We start from the raw sequence: 15198 nt of genomic DNA, 5'->3' as shown, positions 1-15198 counted from the left end.
GCAGAACCACGGCCCCTCACCTGCAGCCGGCCATGCCATATGGCTGAGGTGCATGGCGTCCCTGGACAGGGCCAAGGGCAGGGCGGTCCCCTTGGGCTACCCTGGGCCAGCGTACGTGCAGGAACCCTTCACGACGGGCAAGCAGGGCAGGAGCAGGGTGAGCAGGCCACTGCTGCCGCCAGAGCAGGGGAGAAGGGGGCCGGAGCCCACCGATGCCTGTGGCCTCCAGAAGCCGGAGAGGCTGCGCCCAGTAGTCACTGTGGGAACAGAGCCCTCGGTCTGCGAGCCCAGGAAGGGCACGAGCGCGTGAGGACACCCACTGAGCCCCGCAACCCCTAGGAAGGAACAGCGGCTGTGATGCGCAAACACCCAGGGAGGCCCAGACGGACGGCCTGCACTGGCTGAGCCGGCACACGGGCGGTGTGCAAGCCGCTACGTCGGGGACGATCCGCAAGGAGCCGCAGAAGACGGACACAGGGCCTCTTGCGCCTGCCGCCGCCGGCATGGCCCGTGCGAACCTGGCAGAGCTGAAGAGGCGTGTTCCCTGCGTGTCGGGATCCCGCACTAGAGGAGCCGCACACGGGCACCGGAAACACAAACCCCGACGCCGGCCGCCTCTCATCTGTCACGAGGGAACGTGTTGGGACCCCACTTGTCTGCCACAAGGGAGCAGGCATGACAGCGGGGTTTGGGCTCCACCTGCATCTCCCACAGCGAAGGGGCACGAGGCCCCTGAAACATGGCTCGGAGGCCGCGTGCATCCCCCTGGAGCACCGGGTACGGTGGGGTTCGTGTATCAGGACGTGGTCAGCGAGGAGCTAGAGATATGCGCGGAAGCTCATCAGGGGAGAACGCCTGGATGGGCCGGACGGTACCCTAGGCAAAACCCTGGGGCGGGGGGCCCAACCAGATGGACGGGAATTCCAGAGGGGGTGCGTGGGGCGGGGAGGCTGGGATCCCAGGACTTGACTCTGAGGGTCTGGAAGCTTTTGTAATGATGAGGCAGATAGACATCAACGCGACCAACAGGAGGAGCCCACAAGTACACAAGGGGGACACAGGCGACCCGAGCCCCACGGACCCAGGGAAGAGGCACGCGGAGGCCGGCTGCCCAGGCTGGCGTCCTGTTCCCGCCACTCAGGGGCAGCAGCAGCGAAGACGCGAGGATGAAAACACCACCTCACCCTGTGAGAACGCGCATGGTGGGGGGACCTTCCCCCTCCCTCCGCCCCCCCGCCCTGGGGCAGCTCAGGGCACGTGGGCACAGGCAGTGCTGTGCAGCAGGGGTGAGGCCCCAGGGCTGCGAGCCAGATCAGTTGCAGCAGGTCCTGCTGGAGCGAGGCTTCCCCTGGGGTGGGACCCTCAGTGGGCACCGAGCCACCTTGCAGGGCTGGCTGAGCCCTCTCCCCACGTGGGGGCCCCTCGGCTCTCCAGCCGTGGACGGGAGCAGCTGCGTCTCAGGACGGGGACCCCACTCCTGCGGGGATGGCTGCACAGCGGGACAGGAGCCACAAAGGAGCCCGCGGGAGCCGCAGACACAGATGTGCTCAGGAGAGGGGGCCTGAGCCTGGCCCCACCGCGCACCGGCTGCGGCAAAAATGCCGAGATCACCCGCTCTGAGGGCTGACAGTGCCGGTGGCAAAGGAGCAGAAGGACACACGCACGCATCCATCCCCAGGACAGGGCTCCCTCCCCACAGCCGCTGGCGCCCCCACCTGACGAGACGAGGCTTCACGAGCGCCTGCCCGGGCTGCTCCGGGCTGTCGGCCTGCAGGGCGTCCTCCAGCAGCTGTGCGATGACACCACGCGCCGGGCCCGGCTCCTCGGAGCACACGGGCGTCTTGACCTCCTGCAGCAGGATCAGGTACTTGCTCTCCATCTGACACAGCTTGGCTTCCAGGCTGGAATACTGCAGAGAACGGGGGTCACCACCACCCCGACCACGACCAGGACACAGGAGGGGCCACCTGGAGCCGCGAGCCAACGGCGGGCGGCGAGCCCCAGCCACGGGGCCGTGAGCCGTTACTGCGTGGAGGACAGGAGAGTCCTGTCGCCTCGGGCCACCTGTCACGTCTGCACGGGCCACCCCGGGCCCCCGCCTCCCAGGGCGCTGGCCCAGAGGACACACTGCCAGTGAGACCCCAGATGCCGACACTGGCGTCTGTCCCGCACAGCAAAGGGAGTGGCAGGAGCCAACCACATGGCGGTCCCTACGGTCATGCTGAGTGTCACGCGGCACGTCGGCCGTGAGATGGGGCCTATGTGGCACTGACGTGTCCCGGGACACTATGTCCCCAACCAGCTTGTCTGCTGCGTCGTCAGACACACCCCAGGACCACGTGGACATAGGTCTGGGGAGACGTGACCCACGGAGTGCAAAGCAAGGATTGCGAGGGCCACTGAAAGCCACCGTGTGCCGGCTGCTATGCAGGGGCTACCCTTCCAGCCACCACGCCGACAGACGCGCATACCGACGGTTTCCCACCGTCCCCGTTTACAGATGGGAAACCAGGCCACACGACTCAACGCACAAAGTCACAATTCAAACCCCTCCGTTCGGGGAACCTGGGAGTCGGAGTCAACGGTTTTCTGTCAACCCCGTGACGCAGGCAGACGGGGACACGTCAGAGTGCCTCTCGGAATGCAGCGCTCTACGGCCTGTATTTTGGGTTCTTGTGCCCCAGCACAGGAGCAGGACTGGTTCAGGGTGTGCCGCTTCTAGAGGTTCCGTGTCCCCAGCCACCAGGAAACAGCCGAGCCACGCCCCGACCCACCTTGGCCATCAGATCCCGCTCCCTCCTCTCCGCATTTCTCCGCAGCGCCGAGAGCTCCAGGATTTCCTTGTTGAGGAACTTGTTCTGGGTTTTGTACCCCTGTAGGTTATCCTGTGGACAGAAAACCGCCGTCAGTCCAGCCCGCTCTCTCTGATACGGTTAACGTACCGCCGTGTCCCCCGAGGGCCCCACCGAGTCTGCGCGAGCCGACCACCGGGCACACCCTGATGACCTCTGCGGCTACCCTCGGGGCAACGAAGGAAGGAGTAGGACCACGTCCGCAGGCCGCAAATGCCACATCCTCCACGCACCGACGCGTCACAAGGCCAATCCTCGTGACCATTTCCTCTGTAACTCGAGGAACGACACGTTTTCTGTGGCTCTCGCGGTCACTCAGGGGACAGAGAAAAGGCCACGCGGACACCCGGCACGCTCGACTACAGAATCACGCCCGCCCCCTGCAGTGGATGAGGTGCTCGGGAAGCACGTTCCTCCCACATGTACGTGCAAACATTTCCCGCTCTGGAGACGCGGGCGGCAAAGCACGAGGAAGCGGACACACCTGCGCCGAGAAGTCGCCGGCTGTTACTGTTGGCCGCGCCAGCTGCCAGCCGAGCCTCGCCACGGTGACGGGTTCTGCCAAGTGCGGCAACGCGCTCGGCGGCCGCCCAGGATCACCCGCGAGGAGGGGAAGCGTCTGGGAGGAACGATCTCCGCCAAGCTCAGTCCTCTGCCCGCGTGCCCACCCCCCCGCTCTGCGGGGCTCCCAGGGCTGTGCTGGCCCCCGGGGGGCCGGGCTATTCCTGGACCGGCCGGGAGTGTCCGCCCCTCACGGGATGGAGGCCACGCCTGCTCCTTGAGTCATGTCCCGTCTCCGGGCTGGACGCCACCATGGGAGAGGGGCCATAATCACCCTACGACGTACAGAGGAACGGTATCGTCTCGACGGCCCCCTTGATGCCTAACGCTTGTGGGTCCGCGTGAGACTCCTGGCGGCTCCGTGAGTGAAAGCCCTTGGGCCGCTGTCTCCGCGTCTCCGCTGAGAGCCAGGCCACAGGGCTCCGGGCCGCACCTGATAGGCTCACAGCTCCTGCGTCAGCAGGACCGCACGTCCTGACAGACCCCGAGATGCTGAGGGCCAGCCCCACACGAGGCCTGGGTGCCCCAAGGCCCCTCCTCCCCTCTCCTGCGACAGCTCTCAGGCCCCAGCCGACACACACAGACAGCAGAGCGGGCCGACGGAGGAGCACGAGGGACGCGGGCAGGTGAGGGCGGCGGGAAGGCCGAGTACGCGGGCCTTCCGGTCACATCCTGTGTGACGTCGTCATGAAGACTCTCCCTACACCAACGCCAATGACCATACAAGTGAAGGCCCTGCCTGTGCCTGCCAGGCCCCTAGTCCCCACCGGACCACGCAGGACCCCTGCCGGACCCCACCGGACCTGGAAGGACCCCCACCAGACTCCACAGGACCCCACTGGACCCCGCAGGACCCCCACCAGACCCCACAGGACTCCGTAGGACCCCAAGAGACCCCGTCAGGGGAAGCCTGGTTCACAGGTGAACATGGTCGGGCAGGAGTGGACCCGGCACCCAGGCGGGGGTCATACGCAGCAAAGCTGAGCGGCTCTGAGCTCCTCCCGTGCTTGCTATGACCGTGGCGTGTCTGTTCTGTACTTTCTGACTATTGTGGGTGCCCCGGGACGGGCCGCGCACTCCCAGCACAGCCCCTGGTGTGCAGCTGAACCAACGCCCGTCAGAGTCCAGACGAGGAAAAGTGGCCAAACAGCAGGTCACAGAAAGACTGGCCGCACAGGCAGGGGGTGGTGACGCAGACGGCAGCCCCGACTGTGCCCGACGAAGCCATGGGGCCCCCACGCCAAGTGAGAAGAAACACAGAAAAGCCTGGAAGGAAGTACAGAAAGAATCAAGTACTTAGGCTGTTAAAATCCTACGACCCATGTACGTTCCTTCCTCAAAATACCCCAGAAACAGAAAGTGACCGCGTCCCAGAGCCAACGAGAAGCGTCAGCAGATTCCGATCAGGCAGAGTCAGAGAAAGTGGGCTGTGACCGTGACGGACAAGTGCTCCCCAAGAAACACAGGCCGTGCCTCCCCCGGAGGTGTTCTGAGTTCAGGGTCGAGGCAGGAAGTCAGTCTGGAAACTGTGCCGCCGTGAGAAGTAGGGACAGCAAGCACACACATGGCAGAACCCCACTTGCGTCCGCAGCCCTCGCCCCAGACCTGTTTCAATACCCGCAGAGCCGCTGTGGGGGCCGGTGGAGGGAGCAGGCGGCGGCAGAAAGCTCGGGGCAGCCGCCGGCCCACTCGGGAGCCCAGGGCCTCGCACCCGCCCCTGAACAGCCAGCTGCACCCCCCCCCCGCCGTGGCCTCTCTCCCAAGTCACCTCATCACGGTGGGGTCTTAAAAACCGTGGAGAAACATTGGAGGAAAAAAGTCATAAAATCACCAAACGCATCACAACCACCCCGCCTGGCACGCCACAGAACCTACAGCGTGAACGGGGCGACTCCTGCTCCCGATCAAGTCTGTCTGCTACATCCACAGGGCGCTGTGTGGACCAGAGACAAGCTGCTTGCTCCTGCACGTCCCCGCCCAGCGTGCCCAGGCGGCCTGATGCGGTGCCGTCCGGGGTGGGCGTGTTCGCTCTCGGAACTCGCGCAGAGTCGCGCGGTTCAGCCACACCGACCACGGCGGTGTGTGGTCCAGTCACAGAGGAAGGGGCTGGAGCTCTGCGGCTGACCTCCCAGCCTCACACATGTCACGGGGCAGTGGTCACTCTGGAAGGCCATGTGCTCGTCCCCACGACACTCCCATCAGCCCAGGGTTCACTTCTCTTCTAGAATTCTCGGAGAGACCCCTGCGCGTCTACCACTCAGCTCCGTGCTGACAAGCCAGCGAGCCACTGCTGGGCACGTGGTAGGTGCCCACTGATAACCTCGACGTGCACATCTTCGCCTTCAAGGAGAACTTGCCCTCGGGGGGCCAAACACCCCTGGTACACGGTATTTATAGAAAAAGGGTACCCAGGCAAGCAGCACATTATGACTGGGTGGGGACTGGGGCTACAGACCTACTTGGGCTGAGCCGGGCCACATTCAGTGCCTCTCCATGATCTGACGGCCGGGGGCACAGCCCTTCCCCACCTCAGCTCCGACCTGGACAGTCACAGTTCAGGAAGCAGCCTCCCCGCCCAGGCCAGCCCCCGGCCCTCAGCGCCAGGACCCGCCCAGCCTAGGTGCAGCAGGGACCCTGACTTGAGCAGGCCTGCCTGGGAGCCAACCCCGCACCAGCTGGTGGGAACAATGGCCCCTCGGCTCCCGCATCCCCGGGGCTGAGGCAGGCCGTGTGCGGTGCTGGCCTGGGCGCTCGTGCGCAGTGGCTGACGGGCCCCGGGGCTACGTGAGGCAACGAAACTCTAGGGGCACAGAGCAGAAAGGGAGAGTGTCGGCTGTGACAGCAAAGGAGGACAATGTCCAGGAGGCCCCGGGCAACGGCATGGTCAGACTCCGGCTTGCCACGGACGCGTCTCAGAGAACGCCCGTCATCTGCTGGCAGGTGCTCCATCTGCCCCCAAGAGGCACCGCGGCTCCGCAGAGGCCCGCAGCCCTGGATGCCGTCTGACCCGCCCCGCAGCCGAGCCCGCGCCCCACTCACTCTCAGCCTGTCCAGCTCTAGCTGCTCCCTGCTGGCGGGGGCCGGGGAGCCGGGCGCCCCCGTGGCGGGGGCCGGGCCATCTGCACCCTCGCTGAGCCGCCGCGAGAGCTTCATGATGACCTCGTCTTTGGCCTGGATGGTCTCCAGCAGCATGCCCAGCTGCTCGCTGAGCTCGCCCACCTTGCCCTTGAGCGTGCGGGCCTCCTGCTGCAGACTCTCCCGCTCCAGGGACAGCCGCTCCAGCTGGCTGCTGAGGCCCAGGATCTGGTCGTCCTTGCGGTGCAGAAGATCAAGCGCGTCCTTTGGGACCCCCTCAGAGAGCCGGCTGCTGGCGAAGTACTTGTCATACTGGGAGGACCGGACCGTCTGCTGCAGCAGCCGCACGAGCTCCTGGAGCCAGAGGGGAGGGAGCAGATGCAGTAACCACGTGACCCGGCACCGAGGAGCCGGCGCACAGCGCCCTTCCTCTCGGGGGGGCTCAGAAACGCTGGCCCCTGGGCAGAGAACAATACTAGGAAACGGGAGACGCGGACGCGCGCACCATCCCCGCACAGCCCCCAGCACACACGCATCCGGGAGCTTGACCAGCAGCTCCGAGCTGCCCACAATGGGGCATCCTCGGTCTCAGAGGGACACGGACACGGTCTCCCTCCTGTTACTGGAGCAGCCGGCGCTGCGCTGGGGTGGGAGAGGGCCCAGCAGCAGGAGACACGCCCCTGCCCACGCCCCCAGAAACCCACGTGTCTCTGACGCTGACATCAAACTTCCGGGGAGAAGGCCCATCTGGGGACGGAGACCCTCAGGGGCCCGGGCTGCAGCCCCATGGCACGGCCGGCGGCGGGGGGCACACGTGGGGAGGGAGGACAGCTACCTTCTGGCTGGACAGGTCCTTCCGCAGCCGCTCCAGCTCCTCCTGCTGGCTCTGGACCTGCAGCTGCACCCCAGCTGGTGGCCTGACTCCGGCTGCGCCCTGCGACCCGTCTGCCGACGGCTCGCCGCTGATGTGCCGGTTCCTGGATGATCCGATCATGTCTTTCAAAGGGCGCTTTCCTTTGTAGGGAATACGTCCAAAATCAAAGGGAAATCCTGAGCCAGCGACTCCTACAGAAAAACAGAACTTGTTTTGTACGTGCAGGACAAGCCGTCCTTCTGCAAACCCAGGAAAACGCATCGACCTCCCCCTGCCATCCTCCGGGAACTTCCACGTCCGCGTGCAGCGAGCACAGGTGGGGCTGCCCCTGGGATCCAAATAAATATCAGCATGAACGAAATCACATTCACGTTCCAACCACGGGAGAAAACGCGCACTGGGAACGCATGTTGGGATTCTGTGAAGCTGGAAATCAGACGACTCCCGGCTCCTAAGTCCGGACAGTGGCTGCCCTGGGAGGAGCAGGTGACTGGCAGGGCCGGTGGAGGGGACAGAGGCTGGGGGATGAGGGCTGCAGACGGGGGACCGGCGAGGGGCAGGGGCATGGGGGACAGCGTGAGGGGCCAGGGCTGGTGGACAGGGCTGGCCCGATCCTGTTTCAGAACGTGCTGCCCGCATGGTGCACTCACTGTGAAACCCACTGACATTCCCTTCCCGACAAGAAGGACTTTGCGCACTTGAACACAGAGGAACAGATAGAGGGAGAGCAGTTCATGCCCACACCGTGCAACACAGACACGTCGTGGGGCTGACGTTCGTGGCTGACACAGGAAGGGTCCACGAGCCCGTGCGATCAGAGTCACAGCCCGTGTGGCTGCATGTCTGGCCCGGGGAGTTCCCAGCCCACGCGAGCCACTCAGCCTCGCAGACCCTTCCTTCCTGACCTTGCTTGCAGGTCATTCCCAGGACCCCAGTCCCCCGGCTCAGGAGGTGCTGATGTGGGGGCCCTTGGCAGGAAGTGCAGCATGCCCAGCCTGCCACCTTCACACCGCGTCCCACGGGCCTGGGCCCCATGCTACGACCCTGCGAACACAGGCAAGCTCCCTGGCACAGCGGGCCAGGACCACCCTCCGGGGGACAGGAGACGTACTTCCTGGAAATACTTGTGCTCCTGGGAAAGATTTTGTAAGATCCTGCCTCCTCCTCCAGCCCCTGCTACAATCGAGCACGAGGCAGAATTTCCAAATCACTGTTGTTCTACATGAAAACATCAACATTCCCTCATGGATCCCTGGACGGGCACAGAAGTGGCCGCAGAGACAGGGCGGGCTGATGACACCCGAGCCCTGATCCTCCCCAAAACCAGCGGGGGCCACACACAACATGGTTCCCACCACGGTGCCGGGGGACACGTGGCCCCAGAGACCCACCACATCGTGTCCTCGTCCGAGGAGGTCAGCCCCGTGACCTCATGCAGGGCACGCGAGGAGCAAGGAGGGACCTGCCCTCCGGAGTGTGGGATGTCCTCGGCACAGAGACTGTCTCGGCCACATGATGCCGAGACAAACGGAGGATGGGGACAGGGAGCTGCACAGACGCAATGAGGCCATCGCACATCAGCGAGGAAACCCGCCTGCAGGCCTTGTCAGTGCCTCACATGACTGGGGACGTGAGCGTGCAGCCACGGAGCCAGGGCAGGCGTGAAGACTGGATTTACAGCTGCTGTTTCTCGGTACGATGATGAGGCATCATAAGGTTCTAAGTTTAGACGCAGCGATTCATGTCTAGAATTTATGTTAAACAGGCCCCGCCCAGGGTGAACGTGGGACGGGTGGGGGCTTGGAGAGAGTGACCCCAAGTCCAAAACCGTGGGGGCCACACGGGGCTACATGGAATCCATGACCCTGTATGTTCTACCTTCGTGTAGACACGTGTAGACACGTGTTCTGTAAAAAAGGGATTAAAAAAAACCAAAACGGTATATCTGTGAAGAGCGCTGTGACTTCTGGACGCCCCACCTCCCGAGAAACCTTAGGAGCCACGGGCTGGGGGTTCTTCCCTGTGACACCTCACCCCGCAGGCCCGCAGGGCACATCCCCCACAGATGCGGCTCCTGCTTCCAGAAAGGCTGGGACCACGGAGGCTCCCCCGTGGAGAGGACGGGCGACCAGAACCAGGTCCGTACCTCTGTTTCCTTCCGGGGCCGGCTTCTTCCTCTCTTCCTGTGCCATGGACTCCTCTAGGTCCTTGGGGTTCGGGTCTAAGAGCTCCCACTCTTCGTTGGTATAAAACACACTCTTCCGACTGTCACCATGGGCTCTGCCAGGACGGAGAGACGACATGGAGTTTCTGGTGGGAGAAACGAGGGGCGGTCCGTGAGACGCTGTGGAGAAAACCTAACCTCACGCCTACAGGAACGGCGACACCAGCAGCCACGACGTCACGTGTCGGGAGGGAGTGCAGAGAGGGACGCTGGCGGGCGCTGCGGGCGGGGTCTGAGTCACGGGAGTCCCACGGGGGTGCCGCTGGCAAGACCCAGTTAAGGGGAAGGGATCCACCCCAAGACCCCGCGTGTCCCAGATTCCCGGGCATGGGCATGAGACACAGAGGACCGCTGTGCCGTCCGCGTGGACCCAGGTGAACGTGGCAGCCAAACACACATCCACGGGAGAACAGGTGTGGTGGGCCGAGCACCACGGCACCACGGAAGGGAATCTGTCCTACATCACTAGCGTCCACCGTGTGCCACCACGACTCCAGCTCGGGAGCCACTGAGCCTGGGACACGGTCCTGCCCTGGTAAACACGTCAGCCACAGTCCCTCGTTGGGAGAGAAGGGTCTTTAGATGCCGAACAAAAGGCAATGGAAGAGTGACAGGTAGTGACGGTGTTTCAGATCCTCGAGGGAACAGTGGTCACAGATGCTGTGCGTATATGTGTGGCAAGACCACAAACGCCGGGACGTAGGGCCCCGCTGCCTCCGTGAAGGGCAGGTTGCGGGCTGTGGCTGGAGCGCGGGACACGCAGACAGCAGGGCGGCCCACACAGTGGGACCTGGCCGGCCGGGGGCACCGCCGTGGGTCCTTGGCGAGGGGTTTACCCACAGAATGAGAACGTGTGTGCGCACGCAGGGTCTGCACGTGGACAGCCACAGCTGCCTGATTCCTCACACAAATGTGTCCCTGCAGGCGGGTGGCCCCGGTGGGGCACGTCCACACACACCACACACTATGCAGCAAAGAAGGGGAACCACGAAACACTCGTCAGCGCAGAGCAGTCCACAGAGGACAACCGTGAAGGACCACGCACAGCCCGGCCACATTCACGAGGCAACAGCGACAGAGGGCAGAGCGGCGGCTGTGGAGACGGAAGTGCCCGGCGCCGGTTATGGCGGCTTCTACACGACCACGCACGTTTGGGACATTCACCAGCCTGGACACGGAACAGGCGGAGTTTCCCGCAGGTCAGTCACACCTCGGAGCTGCGGCTGAAACGCAGAGCAGGGAGGAACGTGTGCCGTGGGGCTCCCCGAGGGGGATGCAGCGCGGGGGCCGAAGCGGGGCTGTGGGCCCGCGGGAAGCAGACCGACCGCACCCACATGGACCACGGCCATTTGTCAACGCGCTGTTTGTGATCAAGATTGCTTTTGGCTGATTCCACCGCACTGAGCTGCTCTAGATGTAAGACCCCAGGGGACCCGTAACGGCGACGTTCCCGCTGCCGCCTCCCGACAGGCACGCACGGCCTTCCACTCCAGCGCGAGAGCCCGGCCGACACCTGCCGCGTGTGGTCTCAGCGTTTCCTCCCGGCCTCGAAGGAGCTGCCGCCCACGTGCTGCTTGTCCCCTAGGCTCTCCCTCTGGCGGCCGAGGCGCGTCCGCGCCGATGCCCACGACCACCAACAAGGATGCCCACAAGATCCCACGGTGCTGCAGGATGTTGCGGAGAAGAGCAGCTCAGGATGGAAAGCCCACACGCACGCACGCCCACGCACACCCGACACACTCTACTCCTTTCCGCGACAGGCCAGAGGCCGCTGTGCACGGGCCCCCAGCTCCCACGGCGGCTTCGGCGGCCGTCAGTCGCCCGTGTCACCATGGACCAGAGCGGTTACCAGCTCTCCGCACAGGTCCTTCCTGGGGTAAGCGCAGGAAGGAGCCCCAGGGCAGGAGGGACGGACGTAGACGCTGCCGGGAAAGAACAGCTCTTTACCCAACTGAGGCCGTCCCGTCCCTGCCCTGCAGGGAGGCCCCGCACCAAGCCCCGGGGGAGGAGGAAACAGGATCAGACTCAAAGCTCCAAGTCCTTGACCCGAAGTACGCAAGAGCCCGTCCCCGGCTTGGACCTTCCGTGCCTGCGCCTGGGGGGCCGCAGACACTGTCCTCACACCACATCCCCCCGCCCCGGCGGCAGACCACCTCCTGCCTGCACCACTGCACGGGGCTCACGGCCACGGCCACGGGGCCCTCCTGTCGGAGACTTGGGGCCCTTGTCGGAGAGAGCCCGCTCTTCACGAGACCTCAGAACCGGCCCCCTGTGTCCCCCGGCACCACGCCGGGTGCAGCTCTGGTGCGATAATCGGCGGAAACGCACAGCGAGGCCCGCGGGCGGCGGCAGCACTGGGATCCCCAGCAGCGGCTGTTCCCAAACAGACGCGTTTCAGGTCAATTTCTCCCCCATCCGGCAAACACAGGCCAGGTCGGGGACGCCGACACAGGGACACCACCCCGCCCAGGAACAGGTCCCTTCTTCAGACAGATTCTCACAGAGACAGACACGCACGAGCCCGTCAGAAACCACTGTCTCAAGTGATGAAAGTCAGAAACAGCCAGAAGGGGCCTGCGGAGGAGACGGAGGCCCAGAGACACGGCCCCCGGCATCCTCCTGAGAGGGCGGTGCGGGCGCCGTGCCACAGCCACACCTGGATGGCTGCCCCGGGGACTGATTCTAGACTTGGGGCTCCCGGTGTGGGAGAAAGGGCCGCTGCTGCTTCCAGGCTCTCGTCTGGGGCGATCTGCTCCAGCAGCCACACACCTTCCCTGTCCCCACACGAACCCCTGCCGGCTCGCAAGTCTGGAACCACACGTGTACGATTCAAGCAGCTGCACTGCCACCAGAGTGACGTGGGAACGTGGTCAGGGGGCCCCTGCCAGTGCCCGTCCACTACACGTGCACAGTCGAGCACGCCATCCTTCACTTTGGGGCATGTCACGTCTACAATAGTGTGTCCTGTCCCAAAACCCCGCCCGAGCAGGAGTCATGGCACCGGCAAGCCCCCAGGCAGGGGCAGCAGGTTGGGTCCCCCCGCCCGACGCACAGACCTGGCATCCAGCCCCCGCCTGGGCCCCTCCCCTGCACCACCTCCGCTCAGCACCTGAGCTCCTGACACGCGGACCTGGGGACTCAGGAAACCTGAGTCAAAACCCACGTCCTGTAGAGTGACCCCCCAACACCTCCAAGTACACAGATCAGGGGGCAGTGACCGTGGGGTCAGCCCTCAACGGCTCCCCACGGCCTCGTGCGTGAGGCCCCACCCACTGCCACCTCCCCGATGGGAGCGAGCAGCCAGCTGGGCCCCATGGACACCCTCAGCCCCACCCTAGGCGGAGATCACGGGACATCACGGGAGACGAAGGGGACTAGGACGAGGGCAGGCTGCCTGGCCAGGGCGGGCCTTCAGAGTCTGCTTCTCAGGTGTGAGCGGGGGCCCCGGCAGGCCACGCAGCCGCATCAAGGAGTCACGAGGTCAGCTCCAAGGGCCGTGCCGGGCATGTTGTCACGCACCTGAAAGCACCATTTGATTAACACCGACAGTCCATGACATTCTGTCCGGGTTTCACACGCTTCCCAACAGCACACGTTACACACAAGAGGCGACTCTTAGCTGTGGATTTCTGGGCAAAGAGGGGACGGGACGCTGCATGGGAAGCAATGTCCCAGGCGGCCGAGCGGGACGGTGGCCCCTCAAGCACTGGCTGGCTTGGCAGGACCGCACGGCACAGGTGCAGCTAGGTGGGCGCTGAGGGCCACTCCCCGGGGCACGGCAGGGGCCAGGCCCTCCCCTCGTCAGACCTTCCCAGCACGCGCCTGGTGCTGTGTGACCTGCTGGGGACACACGGGCTCGCGCGGGCGGTGGGCGACAGGCCAGAATGCAGAGAGATGTGGCGGGACTCGCCCGGCAGAGGGAGGGTAAGGCAGGGCCCAGGGGGACAATGTTTGAAGAACTAAGGGAGCCAAGCAGGCCGGCGACACGGCTGAGCCCATGGGACCTCGATGGCCAGGCCCAGAGCATGGCCATCAGCCACCGGCAAGGAGGAGCCTCTGAAAGGCCTGTGGCAGGAAGGACGGATTTGGGTCACTGGGGGTAGGGTCCCTGCAACAGGAGGGTCCACGACAGGCACACAGTGCTCACGGGGTCCCCCTGCCAGCCCCCAACTCCAGACACACAGGAGGCACGGCCTGTCATGCCCTTGGCGGCCCGGACAAGACCATGTTGTCCTCAGGTCACGTCCCACATGTGCTGTGCTCCGCTCAGGCCTAACGGTCTGTGGCTCCTCTTGGGGCCACGGTGGTCACCGCAGCGCAGCCTTACAGGGTGGCGGGACCTCCGGGGGCGGCACGACCTCCAGGGGCGGCACGGCCTCACGGGGTTCCCGCCCTTGCAGTGCGGGGCCAGCTGAGGTCGGGAGACAGGTGTGCCGGGCAGGCCCTCACATGCCCCGGGGCTGCCGGCCCCCACCCTGCCAACACCGCACCCCACACCACGCTCATGCACACGAGGGGTTTGTAGGCTATTTTTCTAAGTCCTGTGCTGAGGCTGTGGCACGTCTTTCCTGCACAGACCGAGCTGTGCCCGCAAGAAGACCCCAGATACACACGTCCCAGTTCTGGCGCAGCCGCCCCACATTCCCCAAACGTCTGGGGGCACGGTCCCAGCCAGGGAGACGGCGATGGCGCCCAGGATGGCCAGCCGCGCACACAACTCACTATGCCCACGGCCTGCAGGCCAGAGATGGAAGAGCTTGCAGGAGGGCCGGGGGGACACCTGTCGGAGGCTGGCTGGCAGGACGGGCAGGCGCTCCCGGCCAGCTTGGTCTCCGCTGCCGCCAGCTCCCTGACGGGAAGCTCCGCTGCACCCACGGTCTCTGCAGACACGGTCACGTCCACGGCAGCTACATCTGCAGACAGGCCCACGGGGAGCCAGCACCGAGCTGGGCAGCTCCTGGTCACGACCTCAGCCCTCACACCCAGTGTGTGGGAGTCATTTACACGTCGTGTGCCCACAGCCTGGTTTTCTACCGGAGAACACAGAGCTCAGAGAGGTTCGGTCGCCAGCTCAGCACCACACAGCTCCTGACCACAGGGCCTCCTGCACAGAGCAGTGGCCGGGGCGGGACCAGCCCTGCACGGAGGGACGGCCGGGCCCTGTGGTCACGCAGTAGGCCGAGCTTGGCGCCCACCAGCGGGCCCAGACTCCAGGCCCGCAGAGACACGGGGCAAAGCTCATGGGGGCTGCCACACTCCTCCCATGCACACCTGTCCCGCCCAGGCCCCTCACGAGCTCTGGGGCACTTGCCTCCCCCCTTGCCCACACACACGCCTCCAGCCCCGAGCCCGCCCCCACACGCGGACCAGGCTGAGCTTCCTGGGAGCACGGGCCTCTCTCACCTGAGGGGGCCCGGACGCCGGTGGGTTAGCAGAAATGCTGGTAAAAGCAGGAAACCACACCCTGCTCACCAGCATGGGCGCCTCTGCAGTTACCCGTGTGGGCCACGGCCCCGGCCCCAAGTCCGGCTGCTGACCCTGCTCCCTGGCGCCCCTCCCGGGCCAGCCGCACCCGCAGGACATCACCTCATTTGTCCAAACCTGTTTGGCTT

At 65.1% G+C, this 15198-nt stretch overlaps 1 protein-coding gene across 2 annotated transcripts in view; it reads right to left on the bottom strand.

The window, feature by feature from the left end:
- The window catches only part of TBC1D2B (TBC1 domain family member 2B), a 59717-nt gene that overhangs the window by 13567 nt on the left and 30952 nt on the right, over positions 1-15198 (bottom strand). The window contains exons 4-8 of one of the 2 annotated variants that reach the window (XM_059179786.1): positions 9509-9672; positions 7324-7553; positions 6453-6842; positions 2775-2885; positions 1716-1909 (exon numbers count right to left, since the gene is read on the bottom strand). In XM_059179786.1, the coding sequence (XP_059035769.1) occupies positions 1716-1909; positions 2775-2885; positions 6453-6842; positions 7324-7553; positions 9509-9672 (1089 nt within the window). The remainder of the gene's footprint in view (positions 1-1715; positions 1910-2774; positions 2886-6452; positions 6843-7323; positions 7554-9508; positions 9673-15198) is intronic. The other variant, XM_059179787.1, reaches the window with a different exon arrangement.

Source organism: Mustela lutreola, chromosome 7 (assembly GCF_030435805.1).
Source record: "Mustela lutreola isolate mMusLut2 chromosome 7, mMusLut2.pri, whole genome shotgun sequence".
Lineage (NCBI taxonomy): Eukaryota > Metazoa > Chordata > Mammalia > Carnivora > Mustelidae > Mustela > Mustela lutreola.
Note: the sequence above shows the minus strand (reverse complement) of the source record. Positions and strands in the feature narration are given on the sequence as shown.